The sequence below is a fragment of the Malaclemys terrapin genome, chromosome 13 (genome assembly GCF_027887155.1).
Source record: "Malaclemys terrapin pileata isolate rMalTer1 chromosome 13, rMalTer1.hap1, whole genome shotgun sequence".
NCBI lineage: Eukaryota > Metazoa > Chordata > Testudines > Emydidae > Malaclemys > Malaclemys terrapin.
In genome coordinates, this window is record NC_071517.1 from 42,096,878 (window position 1) to 42,123,048 (window position 26,171).

Below are 26,171 nucleotides of genomic sequence, written 5' to 3' on the forward strand. Positions count from 1 at the left end.
TGAAGGGCAAGGCACAGTGCAGCCTGCATTCCCCTCTTGCACCCCAACCCCTGCTCTGTGCATTCCCCCTTCACCCCAACACCTGCACTCCCCTCCTGTGCCCCTAACCTGGGCCGGCTCCAGGCACCAGCTTGGCAAGCTGGTGCTTGGGGTGGCTACTCCGGAGAGGGGCGGCAGGTCCAGCTATTCAGCGGCAATTTGGCGGACGGTCCCTCACTCCAGCTAGGAGTGAAGGACCTTTCGCCGAATTGCCGCCGCAGATCGCGATAGCGGCTTTTTTTTTGGCTGCTTGGGGCAGTCAAAACCCTGGAGTCGGCCTTGCCCCTAACTCCTGTACCATGCCACCTTCACCACAATCCCTGCACTGTGCTTGTACCCTTCACCCCAAGCCCTTCGCTCTTTTGAACCGCTAACCCCTGCAGTTTTCCCCCTTCATCCCAATGCCTGTACCCCTGCTGCACCCCTAACCCCTGCTCTGTGCGTGCCCCCTCACCCCAGTCCCTGCATTCCCCTCTTGCAGCCCAACCCCTGCACTGTGAGTCTCCACTTACGCTCAGGGATAGCTCAGTGATTTGAGCATTAGTCTGCTAAACCCAGGCTTGTGAGTTCAATCCTTGAGGGGGCCATTTAGGGATGGGGGGAAGGGGGGTTGGTCCTGCTTTGAGCAGGGGGTTGGACTAGCTGACTTCCTGTTGTCCCTTCCAACCCTGATATTCTATGATTCTAACCCTACATTCCCCCTTCTGCACCCAGGTGGGGATGCCTAAGGCAGCTGGCATTGCTGCTGGCTGACTGGCTGGACGGCTGCTTCTCCACCCTGTGCACCCCTAGGGGCCTGTGGGGCGGGGGAGTCAGGAGCCCCGTCAGGTGTCCCTGCATCCAGGTCACTTTCCCCAGAGGGCAGAAGAGCAACAGCTGCTGTTGCCTCATAGACAGCCCAGGTGGGAAATAACCTGGGTGCAGGGAGCCCTGGTGTTATGTTTGGGGGGTGTGTGTGTGCCTGAAGTCCTGTTCAGACACAAGCAGCTGCCAGCAGCTCCAGAGAGGCTGCAGCACCCACAGATTCCCCCTGTGCCGTCACCCCAGCTCACTGGAGACCAGTACCCAGACAGGAGGAGCTCCCAGTCCAGAGTGACCAGGGGCTCCAGGGAGGGGGGGGGGGCAGGAGCAGTAGAGCAGGGGAGGGGCGGGGCACCCCTGCTCCAGATGAATCACCTGGCTCAGCTCCTTCTCCAACAGCCCCCTGCAGCTGGGGTCTCTCCCCCGTCCAGACACTGCTGCTCGCCTGCCTGCCCCCTACCTCAGCCCAGCCAGATCTCAGCAGGACAGGTGGGAATCAGGCAAACCCAGCGCAGGGTGTCCTCTTCAGGAGTGGCCCTAGATTAGCTGCCAGCAACTGGCGCCCTAGGCAAACCATGCAATCGGCTTTTGGTTAACTGGGCAACATTTTGCCCCTTTTTTCCTTTTAATGTTTTTTAAGCGGGGTTTTTTTTTAAAACCGAGGCTTAATTATTCGCTTTGTCCGTCCATCCATCTGTCCAGCCAATGTTTCTGAGATCAGATAAAACAAGACATGAAATTTTCAGAATAGATACATAATACACAACAGCTAGATGATATTTCAGTCCAATTTCAAATAAAAATGCATTAAAAATGTTAATTATAATTTTTATTATTACAAATCCAAAATCATCCATGACACTAAATGGCTTTAACTGCCTTTACCACCACATCCAATATAGAAAGAAATAAGAAAACTCTTCAAGGAACGTTAACCTGTATTTACAAAACACTCTGAATAAAAACCACTCTGTGCTCTTAAAATATGACTTTTCTTGCTTTAAGTTTTTCAAATTCAGTCACTAGTTCTTTTAGATCCAGTTTTCCAGCTATTTCGTGCTCTATTAACATTGTGGCAAGTCCAACAAGTCTCTCTTGCACCATTGTTGAATGCAGATATGTTTTTATCAGTTTTAAGTTTGAGAAGCTACGCTCCCCACTAGCTACAGAAAGTGGCAAAGTTAAAAGAATGCGGAGAGCTATAAAAATGATTGGAAAACTGTGAGTTTATTTTCACAAACAAACTTCAGTACTTCTTCAGGAGTGGAATGTTTCTTAAGTCGTCTTGAAAAAGTCTGAAGCTCACTACACAAATCTATAGCATCAATGCCTTTTGAAATTTCATGAGTCAACGCCAACTCCAGTTTTATACAAAATTATCTTATCTGTTTTGCTGTTTTCTTTTGCAAGCTGTGGATATCATATAGAAATCCAAATACAGATGTTGGTGTCACTAGGCATAGCTACCAGGTAACTCGGGAGAGTGGAAGGCCAAAAGTGCCGATGAAGCTCTTCTGCTCTGGGCCTACGTGAACCACAGTGACTCCATCTTGTGAACTCTCACCTCTGTGCTAACTGCTTACATGCTGAAGCAGAAATGTAAGGGTCAGCTTTTCTCTAGCATACAGCTGCTGTTTTGCTCAGACTGCTGCACAGGCCTTGCAAGGCCAAAAGAGAAGCAGACGAATGGGAACTTTTCTAATTGTAACTGTTAGAGAAGGGAGGGGTGGGAGGGGTAAGAGGGAGTAACAGAACAAAGGCTTACACAGAAACTGCTTGGAATATAAAAGGGAAAATTTTATTTGTATGTGCTGCACTTGATTTGAGACATGCTGGTCTCCTAGTGCCATTTCAGAGCTCTGAAATAAACTTGGCTTGCTTTCTCCCCTCGGTGTCTTTATTGGTGCCAAGCACACCAGCAACGAATCCTGTTTGCCATCTCGGGGCCCAGTTCTGGGCAGGCAACGCAGTCTCTAGCTGCTGCATCTGTTGAAATCTTTCATTAACCGAGTGAATAGCACTATCAAGGACTGTGAAATAGAAATTCACTTTGAACCTTTGTTTTGGGTTCTGAATAAGTGTGTCTTGTCCTTCATACAAAAACTGCTGTTTCTTTTGGCAAATCCAAACTGGCTCTGGTTCAGATTCTATCGGAAAGTCTATTTCTTCTGCAAGCTCGAGAGAATCTACCAGTGTTCTTTCAACCCTTCATCACTTCTGAATTCCTCCAGAATATTTTTAGTTTTCTGCAGTTTTTGAATAGTAAAATATATGTTCAAGTTCTTTTCCTGAAGCTGCTTACTAGCGAGGTTAATCTTGAAAAGGATATTGTACCACAAAATGAGTGAAGTCACAAATATGAACTTGGAAAGGCCATTTGCAAGAGCTTCTGCATCTGAACGTGCCGTATTGCCAGATGATCCAGTAAAGGTAGTGTCATCAGAAATTTCAATTAGGGCATCATAAATATTTCCAAGTTCATAGCGAAGCGGCTTCAAAGCATCGATGTGATTCTCCCATCTTGTCTGACTAAGTGGATTCACAGTTAGAGAATTCACATGGCAAGTCAGAATCTCCCAATGGCATGTTGAGCCTGAGAAAAACACATAAACACATTGCACCAGGTCAAAGAAACTGCTTGCCACTGTCACAGAGTGTGGGGAAGTCTGGGCTCCTCACCTCCACTTCCTGTGATTTACCATGACTCTCAGCCAGCCAGAAAAATGGAAGGTTTATTGGACGACAGGAATACAGTCCCAAACAGAGCTTGTAGGTACAACCAGGACCCCTCAGTCAAGTCCTTCTGGGGGGCAGGGAGCTTAGACCCCAGTCCTGGAGTTCCCTCCGTTTCCTCAGCCAGCTCCAAACTGAAACCTCCTCCAGAAGTCTCACCCAGCCTCCCCCCAGCTCCTCCGCCAGCCTTTGTCCAGTTTCCCGGGCAGAAGGTGTCACCTGGCCCCAACCCCCCTCCTGGGTTCAGGTTACATGCTCAGGTATCATCTCTCAAGTGAAGTCACACCCTGTTATCCCATCACCAATGCAGCTGGTCAGAGCCGGATTTAGCAAGAGCGGGGCCCGATTCCTGGGGGCGGGCCACGCTCCACCCGGGGTTGCGGAGCTTGGGTCCGGGCTGGAGCCGCTGGGGCTGGGGCTGGGCCGGAGCCGCTGGGGCCGGGTCCAGGGGTGCTCGGCTGGCACCGGGCCGGCACACTCGGCCGGGGCCGGAGCCGCTCGGGCCGGGGCTGTTTGGCCAGCACCGGGGCCGGGCCAGAGCTGCGGGGCCAGGCCGGTGCGCTCGGCCGGAACCAGGGCTGGCACTCTGTGGCCCGAGCCGACCTGGAGCCACTCGGGCCAGGGACGGGGGTGCTCGGCTGGCGCCGGGCTGGAGCTGCGGGGCCGGGCTGGCGCCCTCGGCCGGAACCGGGGCCGGTGCCCCGGGGTCTGAGCCGACCCGGTCCAGAGCCACACGGACCGGGGCCGGGGGTGCTCGGCCAGGGCCGGAGGGAGTCACTTGGCTGGGGCCGGATTGGGCCGCACCTCCCTGGATCCCTCCTCGTGCCCCACCTCAGCTTACCTGCTGCTGCCTGCCCCTGCTTGTTTTCAGACTTCCCGCGAACATCTGATTTGCGGGAAGCAGGGCGGGGGGAGGAGCAGGGGGTGGAGCGTTCAGGGGAGGGGAGGAGGGGGAAGTGAGCTGGGGGCGGGGTGGACAGCTGCGGGGCCCGATTCAGCGGAATTGGCTGAATCAGCCTAAAGCCGGCCCTGCAGACAGTCCCAACAAAACTCCCCCGCAACGCTCCCTGGTCAATCTGCCCCACTCCCTACTCCGTCACAGCCTCCAAATAACATCTACCAGCTTCATGGACAACTAATTCAGAGAATGCGCACTGCAAGGAACGAAAAAGGCCCTAGAATTGATTTCCATCAATCAATTTACATCCAACCAAGCACGTGCTTGGAGTGGCACCTGCTAAGGGGAGGCCAATCTTGGGGTGGCGGGGGGCAGTGCGGCGCAGCGCTCGGCGGGGGAGTGGGGGTTCCGGCGGCGAAGTGCTCGGCGGAGGGTGTTCGGTGGCGCGGCGCTCCACTGGGAGGGGTTCGGCAGCGCGGCGCTCGGCGGGGGGGTGTTTGGTGGCACGGCGCTCAACGGGGGGTGTTTGGTGGTGTTTGCGCGGGGGAGCTTCAGCAGTGCAGCGCTCCACGGGGGGCGGAGGTGTTCGGCAGCGCAGCGCTCGGCGGGGGGTGTTCGGCGGCACAGCGCTTGGCGGGGGGTGTTCGGCGATCGTTAGCTTAGGTAAAAGAAGCGTTGCAACAAAGTAAATGGGGAAGCTAAAAACACAAAAGAGTAAAATTCAGAGAGAGAGAGAGAGACGCAACCAGCTTAACCATAAAAGTTATTTATTGAATAGTGATAACTACATAAGGAGATTCTAAACCAACGTAACACTTAGATTATTAAAGGTTACAAAAGTTATATATAGAAAACTATACCTGCCTGAGGTAGAAAAGAAAACAGAGAAAGAGAGAGAGGATCTCACCATTTCCATGAACCTTGAACTGGTCGGGGTTCCCGGTGATGGTGGTAGCTCAAGACCCTGAGTGCTGGAGACAGGCAGAGCCCCCAGCACGATCAGTCAGGAGAAGATGAAATCTCAGTGGAACTGATGCATAGTTTAGATCTAAGCATCAGAACCCTGACTAGAGGGTGAGTAGGGCTTTTTGTAGGGAAAATACAATGGTTCAAGGGAGAACAATAGATTTGTTTGTGGGTAAACTGATGACTCAAGGGTTTTCTTTAGGCTAGAGCAGGGGTCGGCAACCTTTCAGAAGCGGTGTGCCAAGTCTTCATTTATTCACTCTCATTTAAGGTTTCGCGTGCCAGTCATACATTTTAACGTTTTTAGAAGGTCTCTTTCTATACGTCTATAATATCTAACTAAACTAGTGTTGTATGTAAAGTAAATAAGGTTTTTAAAATGTTTAAGAAGCTTCATTTAAAGTTAAATTAAAATGCAGAGCTCCTCGGACTGGTGGCCAAGACCCGGGCAGTGTGAGTGCCACTGAAAACCAGCTCGATAGGTTGCCGACCCCTGGGGTAGACAATAGGAGCTGATCACTCCTGGCTATGGGTGGTGTTTTCTTCCAGGGAGCTCATAATGCAACTAGGCTGCTTCAGTATTTGGATATCAATTAAGGATTCATTACTAGAATTGGTCTGATAACTGCTGAGCTGGGTGTGTGCAGGCGTGGGTTCATTAACATATGGAGCACAGATCCCCCATGATGCAGTGCTTCCCTGCTTTTCTGGTCCCAGAGTTCAGTGCGGTTCTTGGGTTGGAATCTCTGTTCTCCATTCTGTATGCTAATGGCGGTGCCTGCCTATCCCATCTTTCATGCAGATGAGGCTAGGGGAGTTCCCTTAATCTTGTCACCCTTGTCAGGAGGGGTCCAGGTGTGTCTCCCCCTGCCCTTCACTGCTCCCTGCAAGTTTTTTCCCTGATCGGGTTTGGTTCAAGCAGAGACTGGGGGGGGGGGTGTCTTTCATGAGTCAGACAGGCTGGATACTGTGCCCTGGTTCCCCAAGAACACAGAGCTGCCTGGTATTAACTGTGGGGTACAAGCTCATTAGTGCCTCATCGTAACAAAGGATGGTGATTAGGGAACAGCCTGGGGATCTCAAGTGAAATCCCCCAAATACTTCAATGAAAATGCACTGGTTGGGATAAAAACAAGTCTATTAACTAGAGCCAGGTAGCTTTTAAGTGATCACAAGTGAGAAAGGCGTGAAACGTCCAAATTTTAAATCCTGAACTTCACCAAGCTAAGGAAGATTGGAAGGAAACAGCTTCTCTCACCCCACCAGATGTTGCAGGCAATTCACAGTTCTTAGTACCGAGGATGGATTTCCTTCCAGCCTTGGTCTGCCCTCCCCACTGCAAGGCCCCTGTTGCCTTTCAAACCATCTTGTTGCCTTCTGTGAAGATTGGAGAGGAGAGGTGAAAATGGAGGCAATTCTCCCTTGTTCCTTTGTACCACTCTCCTCTTTGAGGTTCACCCCCAGGTCGGGGGGGGGGGGGGCAGGCGACAATCAGTCTGTGGCCTAAGTGAGCGTCCAGCCATCCTTCCGGTGAATTGTAACTCTCTTGTTCCCAGCTCCACAGCTGGTGAATGGCTGGCTAAGCAATTACTGGCCACTTAACACCTGGCTGGTGTGCAGATACCATTGTCTCTGGGGAGCTGTCTGTGGGCATTTTCCAGATTTCCAGTATGGTTCAGTAACAAACCCATAGCAAAATCTCATAACTCCATACACAATGTTGATGCACACGATTTAACAGGACAATAATATGCAGTAGACCATCACTTTTCATAGGACACCTTACAGGGCTTGTACTTTGTACAAGATCTATCATCATTTTGTAACAGTGGTGACCAGAATAGCGTAGACCAATGAATCTCAAATTTCTTTCATCAGGTCCCCCTTATTTGTGTCTGTCATCATTTAACCCCTCCCCCGCAATCTCACAAGTAGATATACAGCATCCCAGCTCTGAACCAGCCCCTCTCAGTGGTGCTGTCTGAATGCAGAGGGGGCAGGGAGAAGGGGCAGACGAAGAGAGTGAGGAGAGGCAGCACTTCTCTACCCCGGTGCTCTCCCTCGCCTCTTATCCCATGATCTCCAAACACTCAATAGCCCCAGCACCCAGCTCCCCTATTCCTAGGGTCTCTCACACCTTTGTGGATTCTCTGATGTTTAATGAGGTGCGGTAGCTGAAGGAAACTTTCCCTACAGACAAGGCGTTTATGAAGTTGTGACCAGGGTCCCGGGCTGGCGGGACACACAGAGATCGCTCAGTTAGGGCAAACTGCAAAGAATGGGCCGACAATCCTCAAAACTAGTGGCTATTTCAATACTTAGATTAACCAAGCCAAAAAGAAAGCAGCTTCTACAATACGTTACTGGCTACACAGAGCCAAAGCACAGCTCCCTTAAAGCAACCCAGCCTTGGGCTCGCTGCCAGACAGCCCAGTTAAACATGATGGGGATTACTGAAAATCTTCTTCATCATATAATGACAGGTTTCAGAGTAGCAGCCGTGTTAGTCTGCATCAGCAAAAAGAACAGGAGTACTTGTGGCACCTTAGAGACTAACAAATTTATTAGAGCATAAGCTTTCGTGGACTACAGCATCCGAAGAAGTGGGCTGTAGTCCACGAAAGCTTATGCTCTAATAAATTTGTTAGTCTCTAAGGTGCCACAAGTAGTCCTGTTCTTTTTTCATCATATAAAACGTTCTACCAATCCCGAAGGATCAGACACATCACCCAGCAAGTTAATGATTTCTTTACTTCTGACCAAAATACACGCTTACAGCCAGTTCTTATTAGGTAAACTAAAATTTTTCACAACAAGAAAAGAGAGCGTGTGGGTGAAAAGATCATACAGAGATGAATAGAGTCCGTAGGTCAGTTTTACTTAGAGATGGTGCATTAGAATTGCAAAATTTCAGAATCACTTCATCAGGTGAACAATAGGCTGTTCAAGTAATCTATTTCCTAAACATCACTGGTAATTAATTACATAGATTAAAATAAGGTAAATATCCATAAAGCAGTTAATAAACAGTTTACCACAAATTTTACAGAGACATGTAGACAATGACATTATTACACTCAAATTTTATCTATATGTTAATATTTCCTTTTCATCTCAGATTTAACAGAATACAACCCTTTAGGAACCCTTTAGTTACACTGTTAAGCTCTAACAAGATGTAAGTAACCACAGACTATTACAATTACTAGCTTCTTCCAGATCTTTAACCATAAAAGTTTACATTTCAAAGCTCTAGCTTATCTAATGTGGAATGGCGCTAATTAGCATTTACACACATTTCTAACATGTGTCTAAAGGTTGAATCTGGGTCAATTAGCCTGCAAGTTTCTTAACCCTTTCTGGCCATGTATCACAGAAGTTTAGATCCTGTGTGGATTCTCCCATGTTTAGTGAGATGTGATTTCTGTGTGTAACTTTTCCCACAATCCAAGCACTTATAGGGTCTCTCTCCAGTGTGGATCCTCTGATGTGCTATAAGATGTGATCTGTATGTGAAACATTTTCCACATTCCAAACACTTATGGGGTCTCTCCGCTGTGTGGCTTGCCTGATGTTTAATGAGGTCTGACCTCCGTATGAAATTTTTCCCACAGTCTAAGCACTTGTCCGGTCTCTCTCCTGTGTGGATTGTCTGATGTTTAATAAGGTCTGACCGCTCTACAAAATTTTTCCCACAGTCCAAGCACTGATTGGGCTTCTCCCCCGTGTGGATTTTCTGATGTTTAACAAGCTCTGACCCCCGTATGAAACTTTTTCCACAGTCTAAGCACTTATGAGGGTTTTCTCCTGTGTGGATTCTCTGATGTAAAACGAGGGCTGACCTCCGTATGAAACTTTTTCCACAGTCCACACACTTGTGAGGTCTCTCTCCTGTGTGGATTCTCTGATGTTTAGCAAGGTCTGACCTCTGTTTGAAACTTTTACCACAGTCCACACATTTGTGAGGTCTCTCTCCTGTGTGGATTCTCTGATGTTTAACAAGGTCTGACCTCCGTATGAAACTTTTCCCACAGACTAAACACTTATGTGATCTTACTCCTGTGTGGAATGCCTGATGTTTAAGAAGGTCTGATCTCCATATGAAACTTTTTCCACAGTCTAAGCACTTATGGGGGCTTTCTCCTGTGTGGATTTTCTGATGTAAAACAAGGTCCGATGTGATTCTGAACGTTTTCCCACAGTCCAAGCACTTATGGGGTCTCTCTCCTGTGTGAATCCTCTGATGTTTAACAAGGGCTGACCTCTCTATAAAACTTTTTCCACAGTCCATACACTTGTGAGGTCTCTCTCCTGTGTGGATTCTCTGATGTTTAGCAAGGTCTGACCTCTGTTTGAAACTTTTTCCACAGTCCACACATTTGTGAGGTCTCTCTCCTGTGTGGATTCTCTGATGTTTAACAAGGTCTGACCTCCGTATGAAACTTTTCCCACAGACTAAACACTTATGGGATCTTACTCCTGTGTGGAATGCCTGATGTTTAACCAGGTCTGACCTCCATATGAAACTTTTCCCACAGACTAAACACTTATGGGGTCTCTCTCCAGTGTGTAATGCCTGGTGTTTAAAAAGGGTTGACCTCCGTCTGAAACTTTTCCCACAGTCCACGCACTTGTGAGGTCTCTCTCTTGTGTGGATTGCCTGATGATTAACAAGGTGTGACCTCCGTATGAAACTTTTCCCACAGTCCACGCACTTATGGGGTCTATCTCCTGTGTGGCTTATATGATGTGTAATTATTTCTGACTTCCAAATGAAACATTTCCCGCACTGGAGGCATTGAACGAGTTTCTCTTCTGTGTGACATCTCCCATGGTTATTAAGGTCTAAGCAGTTATTGAAGATTTCCCCACAGTCCAAGCATTGAAGGAGTTTCTCTCCAGTGTGGATTGTCTGATGTGTCACAAGCTGTGATCTCACAATGAATCCTTTCCCACACTGCAGGCAGTCCCTGGGTGTCTCTTCCTTGGGGTTTGTCTGCTGCGCTTTGGGATCCTTGTCTCCTCTCCCACTGTTAATATATTCATCCGCTTTCTTTCCTGGGTGGTTTCCCAGCAGCCTCTCTGACCTGTGCCAAATTACCCAGGCTTCTCCCTGTTCCCAGCACTGGGAAAAATTCCCTTCAGCTCTTCCCGTAAAGGTCCCCTGTGGTTCCACTTTACCAGGAACTTCTGCATCATGATTCTCCTCTTCATTCTCACTCACTCTCTCAGCACCTGCTGGGAGAGAGACAATCCAGACAGGAGTCATTGTGCTGGGGAGAAAGAGGAATAGCACCGAGGGAAAACCCAACACAAAGACTGAGCAATTGGATTCTGCCTCCACATCCCACCCAAACACTCACAGGAAAGGAAACTCCTGCAGCTAACAGGGTGGGTGGAAAGGTGTGAGCGATATCTGCTGACTACAGCCCTGCCCTGAGTGAGAGAAGGAAGAAGAACTGAGTGCATTACTCACACCATATTTTTGTGATTCTCAACTTTTTCCTTCATTCCCCAGACGGTTTCTGTGTCAGCCCTCACCTGTGCAGTCACCTCTCAGGATCTCTCTTTCCTCGCAGGCTTGGAGATCGGGCACCCACGGCTCTTCCCCTCGTTCCAGCTGGGCGATCAGTTCAGGTTTGGGAATGGGAAATCCTGCGCAGGGGTGAAATCAGACCAGATCAGGGTGTTACGGGATGCTCCATATGCTTTCTGAAAATATGCTTATCCATATGAATATGACATAACTGGAACATGCTTTATGCAAAAGGTCCCATGTAAGGGATCATTGGAAAAGCTGTAATCTACTGAATATGGTTTTCCTATTCGTATGTATGTATCATTCTTATATTTACAGTTAGGAATATGAAGTACAAATCTAAGGTCCCATTGTAATTATGCTAAGTGAGGGTCATTAATGATACTTGATTGCTGCATTTATCCAAAACAATGGGCTGAGAATGGTTTTGTTTACCTGTAAGTCTTCCTGCGTAGGTGAGGATCAGCCCATGAAAAATGGAGACTGGGGTCTTACAGAAGCATGGGACCATGTCACCTGATACTGGAATCCATTTTAAACCGTGGCCTTTTCCATAAGGAACTGGGAGGGGGTCAAGCTGGAACAAAGGACTCCCGCCTTTTGCCAAATCTATATAAGGGGGCTGCCAGTCGTGGTGAGGAGACCCCTGCTTATCACCCAAGATGTCTCCTGGAACTAAGGGATACTGAACAGGGGAATGGATTGGGCCCAGATTAGATATCAGTCTAGTCTGTGAAGGAGGCTTATTGAAACATTTTTGACGGTGAGAAACTATTATTTGTAACCAGTTTCTTAGTGTATTTAGCTTAGCTTTGCATGTTTGTTTTATTTTGCTTATTGACTTTCTTTGTTCTGTCTGTTATTATTTAAAACCACTTAAATCCTACTTTTTATAATTAATCAAATCACTTTTGCTTATTCATAAATCCAGTGTAAGTAATTGCTATACAGTTTGTGCATCTCTCTCTTTTAGTGATAAAGAGGGCGAACACTTAGGAAGTTACCCTGTATAACCTTTATACAGAGTACGACGGATTTATCTGGGGTTTAGATCCTATTGGGGCTGGGTATCTGAGTGCTGGAGATAGTTATCTTGCTGTGCTGTTTTCAATTAAGATTTGCAGCTTGGGGGCGTGGCCTGGACCCTGAATCTGTGCTGCAGCAGGTTAGCGTGTCTGGTTCAACAAGAGAGGGTACTGGGGGCCCAACCTGGCAGGGAGAACAGGCTCAAGTGATAATTTCAGCACACCAGGTTACAGTCCCAAGGGGGTCTCTGTGACTGAACTCTTCGCACAGGGCGCATGGAGCATTGGGGGAGTGTCTGTCACAAAGGGCACTGTGGGAACGGATCCTGTTCCCGTGCTGTGCTGGTGGGAACAGGGCCGGCTCTAGGTTTTTTACCGCCCCAAGCAAAAAAATTTTTGGCTGCCCCCAAACCCAGCCCTGGGCTCTCCCCTGCCCCTGCACCAGTGCCCTCCCACACCCCCACCGGCCCAGTCCTGGGCTCCCCCCCTCAAACGGGACCACCTCGTTCACCACAGCAATCCCTGTTTACACTCGCAGTGGGGATCAAAACATTTATCCTATTTTTATTTCACTTTAGTATGAATCTCGCCCGCCCCTGTCCCCTGCAACCCCATCTTTAGTGCTCCAAATGCACATGCAAGGCATAGGGACTAACCTTCAAACCTTATACCCAGAAAGGGATGGGGAGCTAGTAAAGTGCAGGCAGAGGAGCAGGTGTGGGGGTGCTTGGGGGCTCTACACTGGCAGAGAGGCGGGGTGTGATGTACTCGCGGAGGAGGGTGGAGGAGGAGAGGGGGTATCAGGAGGGTTGCGGGAGAAGAGGTGCAGGGGAAAGGGGAGGTGCGGGAGGAGAGGGCTGGGGGAGGGTACAAGGGGAGAGATGCGGGTGAAGGGAGAGTACAAGGGGAAGGGGTGCGGCGAAGGAGTGATGGGGGGAGGTACAAGTGGAGGGGCTGCGAGCGGGATGGGGGGTGCAAGGGCTGAGAGGGGCAGGTGCTGACAGCTGCTTCCCCAGCCCCGTGCAGGCAGAGCCGAGAGGACAGACACTGACCCCCCCCCAGGTGCCCGAGCCGCGGGGGTCCCCTGGCAGGGCAGTATCTCCCGCTGCCCCGCTCGGAGCCGGGCTCTGCCTCTCCCCGCCCAGGGCAGGCAGCGCGGGGCTGAGTGGGGGAGGTGCGCGGCGGGCTGGGTCCGGGGGCAGGAGGGGGCGGCGGCAGCTCGGGCTGCCCAGCCACTCACCCTGTCAGCGCGCGAGCCGGGATCCGCCCCCTGCCCAGCCCGGCGGCGCCTGCACAGCCCCCTCGGGCGGGGAAACGCCGCGCCGCCCTGGGGAGACTCCGAGCAGCAGCAGGACCCCTCCCCCCTCCCCGGCTCCTCACCCCCAGGCTGGGCTGCAGGTCAGGCTGCCCGGCCGCTGGAGAGCCGGAGCATCATCCCCCGGAGCTGAGCCCCTCTCGCCGCCGCAGCCGGGCTCAGCTCCGGGGATGACGCTCCGGCTCTCCAGCGGCCGGGCAGCCTGACCTGCCGTCCAGCCTGTGCGACTCCGGCTGCCATGAGCGCCATCTAGTGACTGCAGCCAGAACTGCAGCGTCAGTTCCAGCGCAGCCTGAAAGCCTCAGCGGACAGGGAACAGGTTGGTTCAGGGCCGGCTCCGGCTTTTTGTATCCCAAGGAAAAAAAAAGGGGGGGGGGGGGGGGGCTGGAGTGCCACCCCTTGGAAGGTGCCGCCCCAAGCACATGCTTGTAGCGCTGGTGCCTAGAGCCGACCCTGGGTGGGAATATGGAACTTAAGAGGACAGGAACATGGTAACTGAGCCGCCTTGGGGGAGGCAGGCATCAGGGGAGGTGATGGGAATTTTTACACCCTCACTAGGAGTTCCCAGGATCTGTGCTCTCTGGGAGACTTGCTGACACACACCCAGCTCTGGAGTTAAACCTCTGTCTATTTCTAAACCTGCGGAGCCCAGAGCCCTCCCCATGGCTGGAGCTATTTCCAAGAAGGGAGGTGAACAGGGATTCTCTGTCTGACTGGGAATCAATACAGAGAGGACAATGAATAAATTCTGTCCCTTTGAAACCTGGAGGGATGGGGATTAGTTAGCATGTCCATTAGGTTTTTCACCTGTATCCCATTGGAGAGGGTACGGAGATGCAAGTCTTTCTCACGACACCTGTGCATTAGGGAACCCATTAGCCTCTGATCTAACTGACCTGGGAAGAACCTGACCAGAGTCCGACACGCAGACCCCACAGCTTCTAATAACCGAGGGGACGGGAATCCCTTACCCAGCGAGGTCACTGTCTCGTAGTTCTCCTGCATGACGTCCCTGTAGAGGGCTCTCTGAGCGGGGTCCAGGAGAGCCCCCTGCCCCTGGGTGAAATACACAGCCACCTCCTCAAAGGTCACCGGCATCTGAAACAACAAGAGTCCCCCACTCAGCACCTGCTGCCCCAGCCACAATCCCGCTATTCGCAGGGAAAGGAAAAGAACTCGAAGCTCTGGGAGGGCCAGAGTAACAAACTCAGACCCCTACTGTTCAGAGCAGCCAGGAGGCTTCAGGGGGTGGGAGAAGGTGAGAGCTCCTTGTCCCCGCCCCCCCTCCCCAGCACACGGAGCAGGGCAGGGTCTTCTCATTTCCCACACGCCTGCCAGCCACAGGCTGCTATGGGACGCAGCGCGCTGAGCCAGGGACAGGAATCCCAACAGCTTCCCTTCATATTTCACAGCAGTCTCTGGTTACTGGGCTCAGGCTCCAGCCCTGTGCAGGGGGGTTATGTCCTGTTTTTGAAATGGGCGAATGTCCCTCTCCCCCACTACCACCAATGGGTCTACTCAGAAAATCAGCAGGTTTATCAAACCCCGTCTCTTCCCTGCCTCTCCCTCACCCCGCCCAGCAGCTCCCTGAAAATCCCCTACCTGAGCTGGCTCCATCACAGCCATTTCCCTTCCTTGTCTCCTGGAAGATGGGCCGATCTGGCATGAAACGTGGACGTGATTCCTCAACCTGTCGGGTCGAGAGGGGCGATGGGGGAGGTTACAGGAGCTGGAGTCCATGTCACAAACCGATTCCCCCCCAGCCTTTTCAAACCCTCCCAGTAACAGCATCTCTGAGCCAAATGCTAGAAAAAGAGCAGAATCAAAAGGGGCCACTAGCTGTGGAGTCAGAGCGCTCTATGTGCCTTGCCAGTGTGGATGGGGAGTGAGCTAGTGGGCATGGGGCTCCTTTATTGCGCACTAACTCGCAAGTGTAGCCAAGCTCTTAGAGACTAACACATTTATTTGGGCATAAGCTTTTGTGGGCTAGAATCATGACAGTTATGCCCAAATAAATGTGTTAGTCTCTAAGGTGCCACAAGGACTCCTCGTTGGTTTTTCTCGTTTTTTAATAAAGCCAATGTAAGCTGGGAGCAGTGTGTGTGTGTGTACGGAGGGGGTTGCATGTGGATATCTGCCTTGTAACTAGGCACTGCTGGGGAAATGTAACTTGGACAGACGGCATTGTCTGTTACCCCTGTCGTACATGGGGATGGTCATATCGGTGTGTCTGTGACTGCGATGCTCACAAAGGTGTGAGGACACAATCTGGCAGGTGTAACAAAACATATTAAGCTCACTTCACTCATGTGGTGAGTTTTGAGACCAGCCCATGAAATCAGTCAGCTCTGCCCTTAAATTACATTATAATAGAAACAGGAACTGTTACAGTGTCACCGTGAGATGCGATTGCTGAAGCTACTCGCAACTATTCATATTTCCCATGATGATTTGCTATTACAAATATAAATTCCATGGCAGAGTGACATCCCTCCGCACAACGATAATGAAGTTGAAGATGAAGAGCTCAGAGTAATAAAAATAATGTTTTTATAAGGAACTAATGTACAGGAGTGAAACTGCCCAGACTGGACTCCAAGAGGAGTGAAACTCAGGGGAACAGGGACAGTGGCTGGGACACACGGATGAAGCGCTGGGCGGCTTTACGCAGACACAGGAACTGAGACCTGGATTCTTTAAACACTCGAAGCAGGTGTGACAGTGAGATCTTTGGGGGGGGGGAGGGTCTGTAAATATTTCACTGGATCAAGTCTCCTTTAGCAGCTCAGTAACATCTTATACAGGGGGAGAGCGGCTCTGTCCGGGCTCTGCGATGCACTGGGTCTTTAAGGACACGGCCCTGGGAAATGGGAGCTGAGATCCTGGGAAGGGGGGAGGAAAACACCCCTCTACCTCCCCCCACCTTGTTTTTGTTGTTTTTTTTTTTTTTTGCATCCACTGCAGCTGGCTCAGCCCATCTGGGGGAACTTTTATCCCCTCTGCCCCTCATTATTCCCGGGTTTTCCTCTCCGCCCTGCCTGGCAGGGTCTGTACCCCGGCTCTCACCCCCCCTCTGCTCCCCACGTGTCTCTGTCCCGGGCTCCCCCCGCCCCGCACACACCGGGAGCTGGCGGCAGCTTTCCCGGGCCCAGGGCGGGAATCGCAGCCAGCTCCGCTGGGAGCAGCCTGGGGCCAAACCTCCCCCTGCAGCCCGGGGGTGACGGGGGCGGGGGCGGGTCTCTCTCACCTTCCCTCCGAGCGGGGCCCCCTGGGGCAGGGGCCGGGCCGGGAAGGGGCCTGGCCGGGCTGGGGGCTCTGCCCTGGGAGAGGCTCCTGGGGAGCAGCGGGAAGGGCCCTGCTGGAGATTCCCCTCTCCCGGCTGCAGCCCGGGCTCCGGGCTCCCAGCACCAGCCGCCGGGGCTCGGGGATCTCGCCGGGAGCCTGGAGCCAGAGTCCCCGCAGCGGCTGCGAGTCACTTCCTGCTGCCGGGCCTGAGCCCAGCGATCGCTCCCCCCAGAGCCGCCTCCCAGCTGCTCCTGGGTCCTAGCGATCAACCCACCGCGCTGCAGCATCTCTGTGTCCGGCTCCTGTTCCACTCACAGGCTCCAAGGTGAGAAGGGCCCATCATGAGTGTCTAGCCCAGGGATTCTCAGGAACAAATTTTTGGTGGCCTCAGAGTGTGGCCAGCAACTCTCGCTGGTGCCGCTCTGACACTTTTTCTTAAAATACTTAATTAACTTTAGGACAAACCAATATATATGCACAGTGATAAGCGGGAGAAGGGTCCCACCATTGCGGGGGACATTCCTGGTTTATACACCACCCCAACGGAATCAAATAGCAAAAGGAGCTGAGTCCTCGCTCCCACTTCCTTCACCCAGAGCCTGCCTGACCGCGAGGGCTCCCCTTCCACTCTAGTCCCGGAAACACCGACGATGCTGGACCCAGGATTCCTGAGGGACTCGCCCCCCAGTTTTCTTGTGATCACTCAGGACAGAGTCAAGGGTGCTGTATCCCCAGTTTGGGGTGCTCTCTTCACTCCGGACACTTCCCTGGTGTCACTACTCAGCATTGCATAGAGTTCAGAACAAACACAATTTATTAAACAGCAAGTAATTAAAAAAATTAAGGACAAAAATGGCGAAAGGCGAAAGGAAGACACGTCTCCCCGCTCTGTGGGGGGGAACCACAACCAGCGTCTCTGGAATGTCAGGGCAGTTCACAGTCTGCTCCTCATACATCCCGGGCCTTCTTCTCAGCCTCTCGCTGTGCTGCAGGGATGTGATGGGTCGGACACTTGCTCTGAAAGTGGCCACGTATCTTCAGGCTCTAGGTAGCAGGGCCCTTCTTTCCAGTGTCAGCCCCCTCCTATCGGGGTTATGATCCCCCTCCCAGTCTGGCCTGCAAGGCCTCTTGGCTGGGGGCATCTCTCTGCGCTGGGCCTTCTGCCGAGGGTTCCCCCACGCACTGCCCAGCTGCTCACCACATCCGGCTCAGGACTGGTCCAGGTCCAGCTTCTTTCTGCCTCCAGCCCAGCTCAGGCTGCTGCTCTCCCCTTAGCTCTGCCCTTCTCTGGCAGGCAGCTCCAGCTCACACAGAGGACGGACTCCTGACTCCTTCATTGGCCTGCCTGCCCTGCTAATGAGGCTGACCAGAGTGTTAGCCTCTGACCGGTAGGAAGGAATTCATCGGTCTAGATGAAATTACTATAAGGTGGGTGCACGACTGGTTGAAAGACCGTGCTCAGAGTAGTTATCAATGATCTGGTGTCAAACTGGGAGGGGAATGTTGCGGGGCGGGGGAGAAGCCCCAGGTGGTTTCTTTAGGGGGAATAGCCCACCCAGAGCTTGCAGAGCAGCTAGGCTTCTCGAAGGGGGCTGCCAGTGGAGTGAAGTAGGGTGACCAGATGAGAGGAAGAAAATATCGGGACGGGGGGGGAGGGGGCTGTCGCAAAAAAAAAGACGAGTGCTGCCGGCGGCGCAGGAGAGAAAGAAATCTCAAATGTCTCTTCTGAGCACCCTCAAGCGGAGCCTGCTGCCTACCCTGCCAAACGTCCCAGCCCAGGAGTAGCAACCCCCCCCTCCGTCCCCCGGGCTGCACAGCTGGGGGTTCTTCGGGGCCACAGGCACTGGCTGGATGCCCACTTTCCTTCGGCCTCCCCTGCACCTGTCCTAGCAGCTTGGCCCAAGGCCTCTCTCCGTTCTGCCTTCGCCGGCTCAGCCCAGTGCCAGGCCCTCAGGCAGCCCGGACAGACCCATCGCTGCCGTGAAGCGGACACGTGGTTCCCACAGGGCTTCTCCGGGGTCTGCCCCCCAGAGCTCCCCGCGATTCACCGTCCCGGGGCTCTGCCACGGCCTCACACCTTGGGGAGCCGGTGACGTTACCGCGGGGCTCTGCTATGGTCCCATGCCCAGGAGCGACCGGAGTCCAGCCGGCCCCGCCCCACAGGCCCCCATGGCACGCAAGGCTCGTGGCAAAGTCCTACAGAGCAGGGTGGGGGAACCGGCGGCTCCCCACCGGCCACGGTGTCACTTCCGGCCGAGCGGCCAGTAGTAACCCCTTCTGGATCCGTCGGGGGAGGCTGGCTCATGCCGGCTGAGCAGGAGAGAGAAAAACAACACTTAAATATCGGGACAAACACTTAAATATCGGGACAGTCCCGATTTTATCGGGACGTCTGGTCACCCTAGGCTGGGGACAGGTATTTGTGTTTAATGGGATGGGCTTGAAACACCAATTGTACCTCCTTCTCTCATGACTGTGGAATATCAGAGCTAATTTTGATTCTATTAGGAATCTGATTACAAGCTACTGAGCTGAATTCACTTTGGGCCAATGGTGTGCTAGCACTGTCTCCCCCCTATTACAAGCTGAAATCACTGAGTGCAGGGGGGCGGGAGTCTGAAGCTATATTCCAGAGCAGTTTGTGGGACAATAAATAGAGTGGAGCAGCTTGGGGGATGGTGAGTGGGGCAAAGCAGTTTGTGGGATGACTGGAACGGTTCACGGGACAGCAGATGGAGCAGAGTGGCTCGTGGTGAAGGCTCCCAGCAGAACCCCATGGAGAAGTAGGGCAGTCGGCCTCGGACCATGTAAGGTGCTCCTTAACGCCCCCGTGGCGCACCATCCCCCCCCCCTTTTCCACCCAGGCTGGGAGATAAAACTCTGCAGATAAACTTTGAACTCTGGGGCTGCACTGACCAGGGACAGAGACTTTTTGGTTGTTGGACTTTTGGGTGATCTTTTTGGGTTGCTGGACTTAAGACCCTGAGGGGGAAAGGACATTGCCAAACTTACTTGGGGGTGGGTCTTTTGCTCATGGTTTGTGTTAGGAATCCTGATTGTGGTGTTTCCCCAACATAATGCCACATTGTTTCCCTCCTTTATTAAAAGGCTTTTGCTACACTCAGACTCCATGCTTGCAAGAGGGGAAGTATTGCCTCTTAGAGGCGCCTGGGGGTGGTATGTAATTGTCCCAGGTCACTGGGTGGGGGCTCGAGCCAGTTTTGCATTGTGTTATTGAAACAGAACCCCTAGATACTGAACCCGGCCCTTGTTGCTGCCAACTCAGACAGGCAGAAGGGTTACATGTGCATTCAATTTTTTTTTTATTATTAATAAACTGTATGATCTACTATGCAGTGGAAAGGGACTAATATTTCTTTTTAAATACTGAAAAGGTTTTCAATGCAATAGCCATGAAATTCCACTTGCAAAAGGTCTTTTAAACAGTCCTGAAAATATAGGAATGGTGGCTTGGTTCTCTCTTCTCCAAAAGTGTGTTTATCATCAAGTGTGTGTCTAATGGGTATTCTAAGAATGGCGACTAAGCATCCTGTCCTACAGCAAAAGTGTCAATTAAGATTTCTTGAATAATAAACGTGCAACTAAGACCTGTCTTTGATCTTGCTTCAATTGTACCTTTGTTCTTTTTGGGGGGTGGACTGTTCTGACTTTGTCAGGGCTGTTGTCTGCATCTTCAGCCGTTGGTGTTTGCACTTCACTTTATCAGAGCAGGCTGCGGCTGGAGGTTGATTCCATTATCCAGGCATACCTCATTCACCCATCTGACCTAAGTTAATGAGGTTACAGCGGGGTTTTGCAAAATGGAGTAAGCATTTTAAAATGGGGTTTTAGTTACAATATGGAATCTTATTAAAACAAGTGTAATGAACCATTTAGAATGTTGGGAGGCAAAGCGGAGTTACAATGTTAGAACAGTGAAGTTTGGTTTGTTCATTTGATACAAAATAAAGTCATATTAATAATAGTAATTAAAGAAAAGAAACAATTTCATTCTTCAGCTCTACATTGACTCGCAAATGACCCTTCAATCCAGAGGTATTGAATGGGTCACACTTTATGTAATTGTCTCAAGGCTATATAATATTTTTGAAACCATCTGAGCTGGTGGTTTCAGCATCCAACAGAACATGCCACACATTACAATTAACATTAAACTTATCAGAATAAAGAAAAGAATAATTGGGTGTAACAATTTTTAAAGTTGAAGACCAAGAGGGGGCCCATCCTTTAAGAATGATCATACCAATGGTGTGTTATCATTTGTTCTGCTTGTGCAGATACTCTTTATATTTCAGATCCCTGATGTAAAATAGCCAAACTGCGTGTCTGAACCTGGGCCTGTGTGATTTCAGTCAGTTGGATAATTTGGTTATTTTTCTTCATTAGTTTCTACAGACTTGTCCAATTGACCCACAAAGACAAGTTAAAGTTTAGACTATTACTGGTATCCAGTGTGGCAGTTCTTTTATCCTCATGAGTTGGGAAGTAATAGGTTAAGGTGGGAGTTTTTAAGATAGTTATATTACACATACATTGCTCTACTGGTGGCTCTTGCCACAAAAGCTCCTCTAATCCAATGGCGCTGTAGCGAGGTCATGACTCAACAGCACAGCGCCTCCTGCTGGTCGTCTAGGGAATTAGCTCTCCAGTGTACAGAGCACCTCCTACTGGCCAGTGTCTCGCCTGCTGCTGGCACCCGTGTCCCTGCCAGACCCTGTTGCCCTTTATCTTGGGGTGCTGCCCCCGCAGTAACCCCTTATTCTGGGTTTCCCCTCCCAGGGGAACCCCCAACCCTCTAGTCCCATCTTGCCTCAGTGGCTACTGCCAGTCATCATCTAGCCCCCGCTCACTGGGGCAGACTGTGTTGTAATGGCCACTCATCATTGGCAAGTGGTTAGGACCTGCTGCCTTTGACTATCCCCGGGCTGCCCCTCTGCAGCCCTAGTACCTTTTCATAGGCCTTCACCAAGGCCTGAAGCCTGAGGGCTTAAAAGGCTGGAGCTCCCCAGCTCCCTTTGCCCTTCCCCAGCACTGCTCCACTTCAGATACCTTACTTCCCTTCCCACTCACTACAGGGCTAGTGCGCGACTTCTCCAGCTTCTGGCCCACAGCCCTCTTATCACGGCCAGCTGGGCCCTAATGGAGCTGGCCACAGCTGTGTACCATCCAGAAACATACGTAAGGAAAAGGTTATTTTCATGTTTTGTCAGCAGAGGAGTTAAGACTGTCATATCGTTAGCTCGTATCCAATCCAGCTCCCTTTCTGTCAGCATAACAGCTAATAATTGTTCAGAACACCACAAGGCTAACAGGTACGGCCCTTCGCAGCTCTCAGGAATTGCTAATGGTAAGAATTCACTACCCACAGCAGCGAGAGGTCCAACTTTGCTAAAAAAGGTATTTCAAGCAGTCTTACATGTAAAACCAACCTGACAGCTTTCTTTGACAGGGTAACAACCCTACAAGTGGTAGATGTGGTATATGTTGCCTTTAGTAAGGCTTTTGATACTGTCTCCCGTGATCTTCTCATAAACAAACTATGGATGGCCATAACGAGTGGGGTTCTCCAGGGATCAGTCCTGGATAAGTTTCTATTCAAAATCTTAATGATTGAGATAATGGCATAGAGTACACTTATAAAGTTTGTGAAAATTTAAGGTCTAGAAAACATGACGTATGAGGGAAGATTGAAATACGATAACAGTTTTCAAGCATGTACAAATAAAGTAGCATCTTTTTACAAAAGCTGTTTCTCACACTATACGCATCACTAACTGCTACAGATAGCACATTTCTACACATAGCAGTTTCACATACACTATAGTGCAAGAAACTGCTATTTGTAGACATTTGCTACATCAGGTAGCAGTTTAATACAATAGCAGTTTCTTACAATCTATATGTATCAATAAGTGCTACTACTAGCACATTCCTACGCGGAGCAGTATCCTGCACTACACCTACCGCTTCTGGGAGCAGCGCGGCATGGAGCCAGGGCAGGCAGGAAGCCTGCCTTAGCCTCGCTGCTGCCATCCTGGAGCCACTCAAGGTAAGCGGCGCCGGGCCAGAGCCCACACTCCAAACCCCTTCTGCACCCTGTACCCCAAACCGCTGCCTTGATCCCCCTGCTGCACCCCTCCTGCACTGAGCCCTCTCCCACACACTGCACCCCTCCTGCACCCCAACCCCCTGCCTTGAGCCCCCTCCCGCACTCCACCCCTCCTGTACCCTGCATCTGACCTGCACCCCAACCCCCTGCCTTGAGCCCCTTCCTGCACCCACACCCCGCACTCCCTCCCACACCCCCAACCCCCTGCCCCAGCCCTACATTCATGGCCCTGCATGCAATTTCCCCACCCAGATGTGGCCCTCGGGTCAAAAAGTTTGCCCACCTCTGCTGTAAGTCAACCTAATATAGACAGGTCAACTTAGGTTTGGCATGTTGACGTACCCTTACAAGTAAAAGGATTTCTCTTACCTAAAAGCTTTCAGCGGGCCATGCTCACGGGAAAGCCTTCCAGCTAGGACCACTCTCCCCAGCTCAGTGATGCTCCTATTGTCTTTCAAGTGATCTTGCTGCCCGCAGTAGAGATGGGGGACAGGAGATGGCCAGAGGCCTTCCCCCCCCCCCTTCTTATACTCTGACCCTTTATACTGGAAAGGTCTTTGCTGGGTCATGGAGTCAGGCAACTCCATGGTATACGTGAGCTCCAAACCGTCCTTCAGATGAATTGTAAATGTCTTTGTTTACCCCTTTCTTCCTATTGGTGGAGGGCCAGATAAGAGTTTTCTAACACTGAGGGCCAGTCCTTTGTCATCTCTGAGGAACTAGTCTGTGGGTGTTCCCCAGAACTATGGCATCTTTCAGTAACAAACAGGGTTCCCATATGTCTGGGATTTACCAGACAAAGCCTCTTTCTTTAGCCTGCTCTCTCTGTCCAAGAGATTTTCCCATAACAGCAAATGTCCAGGGGTTTTGCAGAGCAGACACACTGTAGCTCAGAAACAGCCCCTGATTGGTCATCTACCCAATTGGGTTCTTCCCCTGCACCCACAGCTGATTGGTCCATTCCCCTGCATACCTGCAGCTGATTGATTGCTGCCGGATCCCGCCCACCCAGACCCCAGCCCTGAGGAGGGGGGTCCCACAGATAGGCGCTGACTGACAGCTGTCACTGCGTTGTGGGCTTGTGCCAGCGCCTTGCCACTGTGACAGTGATTGACACTGCCCTCACCTTATGAATACCCCCACCACAACCCCTCTGACCCATAGCTCCCCATCCCCCCCAGTTTTGGGGGCACCTGGGATATGGTCACCCTAGTAACAAACATACAGTAAAATCTCACCATTCTACATGCACTGGTGTCACACCCATTTCAATGGCAGATCATGAGTTTTCCAATGATCCCTCACCGGGCAACCACGCACCGCACCATAACAACTCTAACTCAGGAACCAATCCATGCAACAAACCACGATGCCAACTCTGCCCACATATCTACACCAGCAACACCATCACAGGACCTAACCAGATCAGCTACAACATCACCGGCTCATTCACCTGCACGTCCACCAATGTTATATATGCCATCATGTGCCAGCAATGCCCCTCTGCTATGTACATTGGCCAAACTGGACAGTCACTACGCAAGAGGATAAATGGACACAAGTCAGATATCAGGAATGGTGGTACACAAAAACCTGTAGGAGAACACTTCAACCTCCCTGGCCACACAATAGCAGATGTAAAGGTAGCCATCTTACAGCAAAAAAACTTCAGGACCAGACTCCAAAGAGAAACTGCTGAGCTCCACTTCATTTGCAAATTTGACACCATCAGATCAGGATTAAACAAAGCCTGTGAATGGCTATCCAACTACAGAAGCAGTTTCTCCTCCCTTGGTGTTCACACCTCAACTGTTAGCAGAGCACCTCACCCTCCCTGACTGAACTAACCTCGTTATCTCCATACTGATTTATACCTGCCTCTGGAAATTTCCATTACTTGCGTCTGATGAAGTGGGCATTCACCCATGAAAGTTTATGCTCCCAATACTTCTGTTAGTCTTAAAGGTGCCACAGGACCCTCTGTTGCTTTTTGCAGGCCTATATTGTACACGATATATCAGAACCATACACAAGTGGTGAACATGGGGAACAGGGGGTTAGTCACAAGAGGGATGCAGTGTGGGGTGAGTGGGGCAAAGATAGTCTCTGTCATCCCAACACAGGACACTGTGGTGAGAGGCAGGCGGAGACGAGCTGGGCTGTCGGGTTCCTCATCTCCCTCTGGCCTCAGTGATGGAGGTCGGCCTGGCTTCAAGGCTGCCCAGGTGTGTTGACATCCCCGGCTCCCTTCTTGCCTGCGCCCAACCTCGGCATCTCAGCAATATGGAAACACTGTCTGCTCCCCTTGTCCTTGTTTGGGGTCCTTTAGAGTTCAGGGGCAGCGTCCCACGACACTCACAGGCCAAGTCTCGTCGCGCTCTGGCTCTGATGCAGCGAGTTCACAGTTCTCAGCCGTCTGGCTCTGAGGAGCAAACTCAGCATTTTCATTCTCCCCCCACCCCCGACCGTCACCCCCTCCCAACGGTATCTCACATCACTGCAGGGATCAGGCAGTAACTTCATTCCCAGTTTCAGTCTCTGCCTCTCGGAGTCGATCTAGTTTGCACCATCAGCATTTGTACTGAGAGATACTGATCACTGTCATTGTTCAAACCACACACAAAAATCTCACGACAAAGGGTTAGATAAAGATTAAAATAAAATAAAATCTAAAAAAAGACGATTCTGGCAAATGATCATTTGTCTCGGGAAGTCCTCAATAAATCTGAGTTACATCCTGTCAAACTCAACTAATACAATTCATGTGACCAAACGGCCGTCACCAAGAGGGAAAAACCCACAATCTAGGGTGGACGATAAGACACTTTCATGTTCTCAGAGAATCCTTCAAGATTCAAAATCCAGAAAATAAAGTTATCCATTTATCCAGTGGCAAAACCAGCTTCACTTTTTGCCTCATTATTTGGTTGTATTAGTTGCAAAGGTTTTAGCATCATTATACGAAAAGAGAAAGAAAGACTATACACCCAGGACTCTGTTGCTTTTTACAGATCCAGACTAACACGGCTACCCCTCTGATACTACACACACACAAAAATCCTCCCTGTCTACAAATGATCTGCACTACGCCTAGAAAAGGCTGGGAAGCAATTTTACCAATAGATGGAAACAGGGCTATGAGATATACCTATCTCATAGAACTGGAAAGGACCTTGAAAGGTCAATTGAGTTGAGTTGAGTCCAGTCCCCTGCCTTCACAGCAGGACCATGTACTGCCCCAGCTCCCTAAAAAGGACTGAACTCACAACCCTGTGTTTAAGAAGGCAATGAGCAAACCACTGAGCAATCCCTCCCTCCATTGATCTAAAATGTCAAATTCTGCTTTGAGGTTCATTGGGATTTCCCCACCCACTCCCAGGTCTGTGACACTTTCTTCTCCAGCCCTCCAGAGTCTGACTTAGGATCATAGACATCAAAAC

At 50.8% G+C, this 26,171-nt stretch overlaps 1 protein-coding gene across 1 annotated transcript in view; it reads right to left on the reverse strand.

The window, feature by feature from the left end:
* Positions 1-8,294: 8,294 nt before the first annotated feature.
* Positions 8,295-26,171, reverse strand: part of LOC128847389 (zinc finger protein 850-like) — a 48,902-nt gene continuing 31,025 nt past the window's right edge. Inside the window, exons 11-13 of the mRNA XM_054046781.1 lie at positions 14,288-14,360; positions 10,979-11,092; positions 8,295-10,675 (exon numbers count right to left, since the gene is read on the reverse strand). Of these exons, the coding sequence (XP_053902756.1) occupies positions 8,808-10,675; positions 10,979-11,092; positions 14,288-14,360 (2,055 nt within the window). The 3' untranslated portion in view covers positions 8,295-8,807. The remainder of the gene's footprint in view (positions 10,676-10,978; positions 11,093-14,287; positions 14,361-26,171) is intronic.